The 10,190-nt window shown below is 41.0% G+C and overlaps 1 protein-coding gene and 1 pseudogene across 1 annotated transcript; both read left to right on the forward strand.

Annotated features, from left to right (window-relative positions):
• The first annotated feature begins 4,759 nt into the window (after positions 1-4,759).
• LOC141488672 (large ribosomal subunit protein eL43-like) lies at positions 4,760-5,069 on the forward strand. Its single transcript, XM_074188945.1, has one exon. The coding sequence runs from the start codon at positions 4,766-4,768 to the stop codon at positions 5,036-5,038; it is 273 nt and encodes a 90-aa protein (XP_074045046.1). The 5' UTR covers positions 4,760-4,765; the 3' UTR covers positions 5,039-5,069.
• Positions 5,070-6,368: 1,299 nt separating this feature from the next.
• LOC141488677 (bromodomain-containing protein 7 pseudogene) lies at positions 6,369-8,408 on the forward strand (annotated as a pseudogene).
• Positions 8,409-10,190: the final 1,782 nt, after the last annotated feature.

The following is a 10,190-nucleotide window of genomic DNA, read 5'->3' on the forward strand; positions in this document are numbered from 1 at the left end:
TCTACCTACTTACCTATTGGAAATTTCTGACCTATTCTGCCTTCTTCCCAGAATGCCATCTCCCCAGAATGCCATCTCACATGCTGAGCAAATCAATGAACTCTTCTAGACCTTTTCCTCATGAAAAACATGAAGAGACTGAGCTAGAAAAACTTCTATGGAAGTTTCCCTGAGCAAAGTGCTATGAAAACATGAATGAGTTCTAGAAATATGAGCTCTTCTTAGCCAGTAAGGATTCTGTAGGCTGCAAAAGACAGAGATAATGGGAGATATGCTTCCAGTGCTCTGGGTCCTGGGGGAAATACCTCTAGTAAAACACCAACCCATATAGTTCTTTTTTTTTTAAGATTTTTGCAAGGCAAATGGAGTTAAGTGGCTTGCCCAAGGCCACACAGCTAGGTAATTATTAAGTGTCTGAGACCAGATTTGAATCCAGGTACTCCTGACTCCAAGGCCGGTGCTTTATCCACTATGCCACCTAGCTGCCCCCACCCCATATAGTTCTAATAAGCAGTATGACATTAATGCACTGGAAAAGTGCAAGCCAAGTATTCTAGGGCAAAGTTATTACCAGCTGAGCTGATGGAGAATTCTTGAAAGGCCTGGTAGCATTGAGTTGGCATTTAGAGTTTCCATAGAAGTTTTTCTGGCTCAATCTCTTCATGTTTTTCATGAGGAAAAGGTCTGATTTACTCAGTATGAGATTTGGCATTCCAGAAAGATGGCAGAATAGGTCAGAAATTTCCAGGCTTTCCAGATTTCCTCCACAAACAGATAGAAAATCGCCACAATAATGGATGTAGAGCAGTAAAAATAAGGGGTAAATCGTGACTTCACACTGAAGGCTTTTCCTGATCCCTCTCCATCTGCTAATGTGTCTCCCTTGTTTCTCCCCAACCTAAATGACCTTGCATTGACTTTGTTCAAATTTTATATATACTATTAGGTGAATGCATTGTTTCCTCTGAAAGAATGCAAGCTTCTTAAAGGCCAGGTTCTTTTCATTCTTTGTATCCCTAACAACTGGTACAGTGTTTGACACAGAGTAGATGCTTAATAAGGACTTCTGGGAGTGATATGAGAATCAGGGTTTCCCCTCAACTTTTACATCTCTGTATTCAACAGCTATTTGCTAGGCATCGTGTATGAGGAATGCACAATAGCCAGGATGTGGGAGATATAAAACAATAGGACAAGAGGCCTGCCACTATGGAGCTTACAAGCTGATAGTGGATATAAATGACTTGTGTATAAAGGCAGTTAGGTGATATAGTGCCCAGAGACAGAACTTGAAGTCAGATGGTCATGAGTTCAAATTTGGTCTCAGACATTTTAGTCATGTGGTCCTAGGCAAGTCACTTAACTTATCTGTGCCTCTGTTTCCTCATCTGGAAAATAGGAATAATAATAATACCTAGGGGGCAGAGTCAAGATGGTGACAAGAGAGGATTGTCTCTTAGGTGCTCTCTCTTAAAACTTATAAGCTAAGGACTCTAACTACATTTTCAAGAGACAAAATCCACAGAGGGACCCAGTGAGGCAGTTCTCCAACCCAAGGTAACCTGGAAAATAGTGGAAAGGCTCCAGTCCATGGGGTTGGAGGTGCAGCCCTCGAGAGGGGTGGCCCGCCAGAGCAAAGGAACTTCAGACTCTCAGAGGAAGCCCCAGGGCACTGGGAGCCAGGCTTATGGCAGTGGGGGCAGTTTCCTGACCTACAACCCAGGGAACACCGGGCACAACTTGGGAGAACAGTGGGGGGACCTCTGCCAGAGTGAGCATGTGAAGCCCAGTCCTCAGGGCACATAGCGAGCAGCGTGGCTGGGGCAGCCCAGATCCAGAGACGGGAAGCAAGTAGAGCTGGTAAGCAGGAGCGCCCAAGGCATGAGTGCTGAGCCTAGGGATGGGAGTGAAGAGAAACTGCAGAGCTCTGTCCTCTGTCCCTGGAACAGGACTCTGGGGCTCTGACCACATTCAGATCCTGATCTCAGTCTAGGCCCCCCCATAGAACAGCAGGAGCCCCCTCCACCTCAGCCCCTGTGGCAGAGGGGGGGGGTGCATATGGTCATTCACAGACCAGGAGGGAAGACAGAGCCTCACACAGGAGATCCTTGTGGGGGATGTGTCCCACTAATTCTCAAAAGCTCAGGAAGAACTCCAAAACCAGGCAGAAGCTGGAGATATGAGTAAGCAGAGGAAAAAGAGGAACACCATTGAGAAATACTTTGCCTGTGATCCCAAGAAGCATCAAAACACTCAATCTGAAGATGAGGAAGCACAAGCTTCTGCATCTAAAGACTCCAAGAAAAACAGAAATTGGGCTCAGGCTATGACAGAGCTCAAAAAAGACTTTGAAAATCAAGTGAGGGAGAGAGAAGAAAAATTGGGAAAAGAAATGAGAGAGATGCAGGAAAAACATGAAAATGAAGTCAGCAGCTTAGTCAAGGAGATCCAAAAAAATGCTAAAGAAAATAGCATACTAAAAACCAGCTTAGGTCAAATGGATAAAACATCTCAAAAAGTTATTGAGGAGAAGAATGCTTTAAAAAGCAGAATTGGCCAGATGGAAAAAGAGATAAGAAGCTCTCTGAGGAAAACAAATCCTTCAGACAAAGAATAGAACTGAGGGAGATTGCTGATTTTTTTTTTAGGTTTTTGCAAGGGTTAAGTGGCTTGCCCAAGGCCACACAGGTAGGTAATGATTAAGTGTCTGAGGATGGATCTGAACTCAGGTACTCCTGACTCCAGGACCAGTGCTCTATCCACTGTGCCACCTAGCTGTCCCGCGATTGCTGATTTTACAAGAAATCAGGACACAATACTTCAAAACCAAAAGAATGAAAAATTAGAAGAAAATGTGAAACATCTCATTGAAAAAAACAACTGATATGGAAAACAGATTTAGGAAAGATAATTTAAAAATTATTGGAATACCTGAAAGTCATGATCAGGAAAACAGCCTTGACATCATTTTCAAAGAATTATTACAGGAAAATTGCCCTGATATCCCAGAAACAGAGGGCAAAATAGAAATGGAGAGAATCTACTGATCTCCATGAGAAATAGATCCAAAAAAAAAAAAAAAACCCAACCCCCAGGAATATTATAGCCAAGTTCCAGAACTCCCAAGTCAAAGAGAAAATATTACAAGCAGCCAGGACACAATTCAAATATCATGGAGCTGCAGTCAGGATCACACAGGACTTAGCAGCAATTACATTAAAGCTCAGAGGGCTTGGAATATAATATTCAAGAAGGCAGAAGAGCTTAGAATACAACCGAGAATCAACTACCCAACAAAACTGAACATCCTCTTCCAGGGAAAAAGATGGACTTTCAATGAACCAGGGGGAATTTCAAATGTTCCTGTTGGAATGGTCAGAGCTGAACAGAAGGTTTGATCTTCAAATACAGGACTCAGGTGAAGCATAGAGATTGCAGAAGAGGGGGAAAATATGAAGGACTTGATGATGATGAACTGCATGTATTCCTGCATAGAAAAATGACACTGATAATACTCATATGAACCTTCTCATTTAATAGAGCAGGTAGAAGGAGGTTTTATAGATGAAGCACAGAAGAGATCTGAGTTTGAAGATATAATGTGGTGTAGATAAAAGGGAAATGTAATGAGAGAAAGAAAAAGGAGAGGAGGAATAGGCCAAGATATTTCATATAATAAGATTTTTCTTTATTACAATGAGCTATTGCAATGATATGGAAGGGGGAAGGCAAGGCGGAATGAAGGAATCTTTGCTCTCATCAGAGGTGGCTAGGAGAGGAAACAGCATATATACTCAATGGGGTATAGGCATCTGGAGTAAGAAGGAGGGGGGGACAGGGGGAAGGGGGGAATGTGAGTGATGGAGGAGAGGATGGACCATGGGGGGAGAGTGGTCAGATATAACACATTTTCTTTTTTACTTTTTGCAAGGGGCTGGGATTGGATGCCCTGTCCAGGACCATAGGGCTGGGTGGATTCTGGGCCTAAGGGGTGGTAGGGGGGCTCAGGGCCTCTTGGCCCCAGGGCCAGGGATCTGTCTGCTGTGCCACTCAGCAACCCTACAGCAGAGTCAGAGTGAAAGGAGAGAGAAAATATAGTACATGGTAGTGGAGAAATACGAAAGGGGGGAGTTGTGATCAGGAATGGCAACAATGGAAAAATATGGACGTAACTTTTGTGATGAACTCATAAAGAATGTGATCCACCTGCAACAGAGCTGGTGGTGTTGGAACACAGACTGAAGCACATTTTTTATTATTATTTTTGGGGGGTTGCAGGGCAAATGGGGCTGGGTGGCCTGCCTGGGGCTGCATAACTGGGTCATTGTTGGGTGTCTGAGGCCGGATATGGGCCCAAGTGCTCCTGGTTCAAGGGCCAGTGCTCTGTCTGCCACCCAGCTGCCCCTACTATTATTATTATTATTACTATTTTATTTATTTTGGGTCTTTTTTTTTTTTTTAGTTTTTACAGGGCAATGGGGTTAGGGTGGCTTGCATGGGGTCACATAGCTGGGTGATTGTTGGGTGTATGGAGCCGGATTTGGACTCGGGTGCTCCTGGCTCCAGGGCCGGTGCTCCATCCACTGTGCCACCTGGCCATACCTAAAATTATTACTATTATTATTTTTTTAGTTTTAATTTTAATTTTTTTCTCTCCCCTTTACTTTATCACTCATCCGGGTCTATATTTTTTGGGGGGAGGGGGTATCATGTTTACTCTTAAATCACTTTTGGCTCTCAGAGCCACGACCCTGCGACTGGTGACATGGCTAAATGTACAAAGAAGCTTGTTGGTAAATATGGAACACATTATGGTGCATCCTTCAGAAAAATGGTGAAAAAAATTGAAATTAGCCAGCATGCCAAGTATACCTGCTCCTTCTGTGGCAAGACCAAAATGAAGAGATGGGCTGTGGGTATCTGGCATTGTGGATCCTGTATGAAAACAGTAGCTGGTGGTGCATGGACATACAATACCACCTCTACAGTCACAGTCAAATCTGCCATCAGAAGACTGAAGGAATTGAAAGACCAGTAAAATCTTCTTATCTATTATCCGTAGCCCATAGTCCAACAATAAATGGATTAGTTTGTGGAATAAAAATTAAAAAAAAAATCATTTTTGATTAATATATAAAAAATATTATTTGTACAAAATAAGAATAAATAAATAGATACATTTATTATAGTTTAAATATTTTTAAAAAATCTTAAATGCAAAAAAATAATAATAATACCTGCCTCACTGAGTTGTTAGGAGGATCAAATGAGAAAACACAAAGTGCTTTGCAAACATTAATATGCTATTATTATTATGCAAATATAGTACAACTTTATAATAGCTCAAATGCAGTGTGATGATGATAAATGCATAAGACAGGATATAGGGGAGCAGATCATTTTCACTGGGGGAGATGAATGAAGCTTCATGAGACAGGAGACCCTTGAATTGAACCTTGAAGAAAGGGTGGAATTTCATCAGGAAGGAATGGGGAAGAAGTAAGGGCACTATAGTCATGGAGAATGATATGAACAACATTTAAAAGTGGGAAAACACCTTTCAAGGATTGTGAGTGGTCCAGTTTGAACTTGTCTGCACTGACCTTATTTGCTTTTCTCTAGATTTAGCATCCTGACTCTACACCTTTGTATAGACTTGTTTACCTTGTCTGGAATGTGCTCCTTCCTCATCTGTCTGCCTCTTCCATGTGACAAACTTTCAAGTTCTTGAAGACAGTTAGTATGCCTTCTCCAGGCTACACATTATTGGTTCTGCAGTAAATAAGAATATCAATAGATATAACCCACAAAAATACAAGCTCTTTGAGGAGGAAGGGTCCTTAGTAATTTTTAAGAGAGTAGAAGTTTCCTAAGAGGCCACTGCTCTAGATCAATGAGAAAACCCATACCTCCCACAAAGAGACAAGGCCAAGGGTAGAGAAATAGTCAGTTTTCAAAGACTTGGAGAATATGGTTGTAACAGTGGTGGCATTCAACAGGTAAGAATAGGTACTTGATTGACAGTACCTGGTCCTTGTAACTAAATGTTATCAAACACAGGCCTCAGCAGGTCCCCCAATTATAACATATACAAATTTAAGATGTTATTATCTAGGAAAGATGGAAAAGATTTTTACTGAATCAATTAATAAACATTTATTAAGTATCTACATGTCCCAAGCACTTGATGAAACATTAAGGATACAAATTGGAGACAAAAGATAATCCCTTACCTCATGGAGCTTACAATCTAATTGGAAAAACAACATATAAATAAATATATACAAAGTAAGCTATAGCCCCGGCCCTCCCTCATTCCCACCGGCTCCAGGGCTCCACTCCCGGAGGCCAGAAGTGCCGCGGCCTGGGCCTGGCGCGGCGGGGCGGGCTCTGGGGCCCGGGCCGACATGGGCAAGAAGCACAAGAAGCACAAGTCAGACAAGCACCTCTACGAGGAATATGTAGAAAAACCTTTGAAGTTAGTACTGAAAGTAGGAGGGAACAAAGTCACAGAGCTCTCCACGGGCAGCTCAGGACATGATTCAAGCCTCTTTGATGACAAAACGGACCATGAGAAACATAAAGACAGAAAGAGAAAAAAGAGGAAGAAAGGAGAAAAACAGGTCCCAGGGGAAGAAAAGGAAAAGAAACGGAGAAGAGTAAAGGAGGATAGAAAAGAGATGGTGATCGGGCTGAGAGTGAAGCAGAAAAAAAACTTCAATGTCAAACTCCTATAAGATTAGAATTGCCCCCTGAGAAGCCTCTGACCAGTACATTGTCAAAACAAGAAGAAGTTGAACAAACACCCCTTCAAGAGGCTTTGAATCAACTGATGAGACAATTGCAAAGAAAGGACCCAAGTGCTTTCTTTTCATTTCCTGTGACTGATTTCATTGCTCCTGGCTACTCTATGATCATTAAACACCCAATGGATTTTAGTACTATGAAAGAAAAGATCGAAAACAATGATTACCAATCCATAGAAGAATTGAAGGATAATTTCAAACTGATGTGTAGCAACTGCCATGATTTACAATAAACCAGAAACCATTTATTACAAAGCTGCAAAGAAGCTGCTGCACTCAGGAATGAAAATTCTTAGCCAGGAAAGAATTCAGAGCCTGAAACAGAGTATAGATTTCATGGCTGACTTGCAGAAGACCCGGAAGCAGAAAGAAAAAATGGAAATACAGCAGAGTGGGGAAGACAATGGTTATCTGCTAAAAGATAAAGATGATTCTTTGGACAATGATATTAAAGTTTTCAAAAGTCCAAATAAGGAAAATAAAAAGAAAGACAAAGATATGCTTGAAGATAAACTTAAAAGCAATAACTTAGAAAGGGAACAAGAGCAAATTGACCTCATTGTTAAAGAATCTGGAGGAAAGTTGACCAGAAGGCTTATAAATAGTCAGTGTGAGTTTGAAAGAAGAAAGCTGGATGGAACCACATTAGGACTTCTTAATCCTGTGGACCCTATTGCAGGAGAACCATTGAGAATGACAACTGGAAGACTTCAGTCTGGAGTAAATACATTGCAGGGGTTCAAAGAGGACAAAAGGAATAAAGTTACTCCAGTGTTATTACTTGAATTATGGACCCTACAGTTCTTATGCACCAAACTATGATTCCACATTTGCAAATATCAGCAAGGATGATTCCGATTTAATCTACACAATTTATGGGGAAGATTATAATCTTCCAGGTGGTTTCAGTATCCATGAGTTTTGGCCCCATCACAGGATTATCTATATGTTATAGCAGATAGTTTACTGGGTGTTCTAACAAAGGGAGGACATTCTCGATCCCTCAGAGAGCTTGAAACGCCAATAACTGAAGGTGAAACCCAGAATGGTAGTCTTGACAATGCAAAAGACATGGAGGTTATGGAAACAGACTCAGCTGGCTCCTTGGACTCTGGTACTAATAAGGACAGACTTACAGCTTTAAAGGCAGTCACAAACTTTGGAGCCCAGATTGAGATTTTTGACTCTGAAGAGGCCGAAGTGTTCCAGAGGAAACTTGATGAAACCACGAAATTACTCAGAGAACTTCAAGAGGTTCAGAATGAACATCTAAGTACCAGACCTCCTCCTAATATGATTTGTCTTTTGGGACCATCTTACAGAGAGATGCATTTGGCTGAACAGGTGACCAATAATCTAAAAGAACTTGTTCAGCAAGTAACCCCAGGTGACATAGTAAGCATGTATGAAATCCGGAAAGCAATGGGAATTTCTATTCCTTCTCCTGTCATAGAAAACAGCTTCATAGATCTAACAGAAGATCTTGAAGAACCAAAAAAATCAGCACCACTGAATGTGGATCTGATGGAATTTGAAGTTATACCAGTGATTGATTATATATAGTGTATATATTTTTTTCATTCTTAACTTGGACATTTTTCAGGGCACGTTAAATATTTATAAATTGTGTTTTTAATGTTACTTTGGAACATCAGTTTTAGTGTTCCAGAGATACAACGTGTATTAAAGTAATAAACCTGAACCTTAAATTAAAAAAAAAAACAAAGTAAGCTATATACAGGTCATCATATTCTGGATAAAAAAAGGAACTTAAAGAGAAATGGAGTAGTTTTAGCGAGTCTGCTTTGAGTTTCTGATGCACTGAGTACTTGCCACCTTTCTTTACTTTCTCCCATTTAGGTTTAGCACCTGAGGCTTCCCATAGGGGAAAGAAGAAAAGACATGCATTCTACTATCACTTCCTCATTCTTTCTCATTAGAAAGATGAAGTCTCTGCCTGAAACTGTCAAATTTTCTATTATTTAAAACTATAGAACTAGAACTTTAAAGTTTGTAAAAATTGTTTTTAGATGTTAGGAAACATTCTAGCCTGTTTAATGTTGTCAATAAACTGGCTCTATCAGATGCCCTGATGACACACCTACCTGAGTGTAATATATTTTCTTTTCTCTCCTGAGCTGAATCCATCCCCTAATGGACAGGGGATCACTTCAGACAGTACTCAAATGTCCTGACATAGTTTCATCTGCCTGCTTGTCTCTCTAAATGAATAGCTCCTGGAGGGGGCTGATAGACACAGAACTGCTCAGACTCTGAGATTGAGGGACTCATAAAGAGAGGAATGTTGAATGGGAACATTGCACAAGCCATTTCCTACAGTTTGTCCTCACCTGAACAGGTATAACAGTCCTTAAACCCTGCCTTTAGGTTCTGACTTCCCTTAGCTACCTCTTTTTCCAAGTTAGGAAGTGATATAACACCCAGGGTCATATTGGGGGCTATTACAGGGGCATAAGACCATGAAGTTCTTCTTTGCTAATCACTGGTAGTAGAAGTAAAATCAGAGGTAGGTTGAAGTGATGTAGGTCCTGCTGAGCTGAGCATCTAAGGAAAGAGGAATGACTTCACAAAATCTCAGAGTCTGAGCAGTTCTGTGTCTATCAGCCCCCTCTAGGAGCTATTCAGATTGGCCAATGTTACCAGAAAGGACAATGTTCAATGTTCGAAGGGATATGGGAAATCTGGGACACTAATACATTGTTGCTGGAGCTGTGAACTCATCCAACCTTTCTGGAGAGCAATCTGGAATTATGCCCAAAAGGCAATAAAAATGTGCATACCCTTTGATCCAGAAATACTACTACTGGGTATATACCCTGATGAGATCATGAAAAAGGGTAAAAACATCACTTGCACAAAAATATTGATAGCAAGCCTGTTGTGGTAGCAAAGAATTGGAAAACAAATGAATGTCTATCACTTGAGGAATGGCTGGACAAATTGTGGTATATGTATGTTATGGAACACTATTGTTCTATTAGAAACCAAGAGGGGGGCAGCTAGGTGACACAGTGGATAGAGCACCAGCCCTGGAGTCAGGAGTACCTGAGTTCAAATCCAGCCTCAGACACTTAATAATTACCTAGCTGTGTGGCCTTGGGCAAGGCACTTTAACCCCATTTGCCTTGCAAAAAGCCTTTAAAAAAAGTCTCTTATGTGCTACATAATTTTGCTATCTCTAACATTTTATTTTCTCAAGGATATGATTTCTCTCCCAACACATTTAATTTTGATCAATGTATACCACTGAAATAATGTAAAGATTACCAGACTGCCTTCTTTGGGGGATGGGGGAGGGAAGGGCAGGAGAAGGAAAGATTGTAAAATTCAAAACCTTACAGAAAATGATAGGTAGAAACTACT

Source organism: Macrotis lagotis, chromosome 1 (genome assembly GCF_037893015.1).
Source record: "Macrotis lagotis isolate mMagLag1 chromosome 1, bilby.v1.9.chrom.fasta, whole genome shotgun sequence".
In the NCBI taxonomy this organism is placed as follows: Eukaryota; Metazoa; Chordata; class Mammalia; order Peramelemorphia; family Peramelidae; genus Macrotis; species Macrotis lagotis.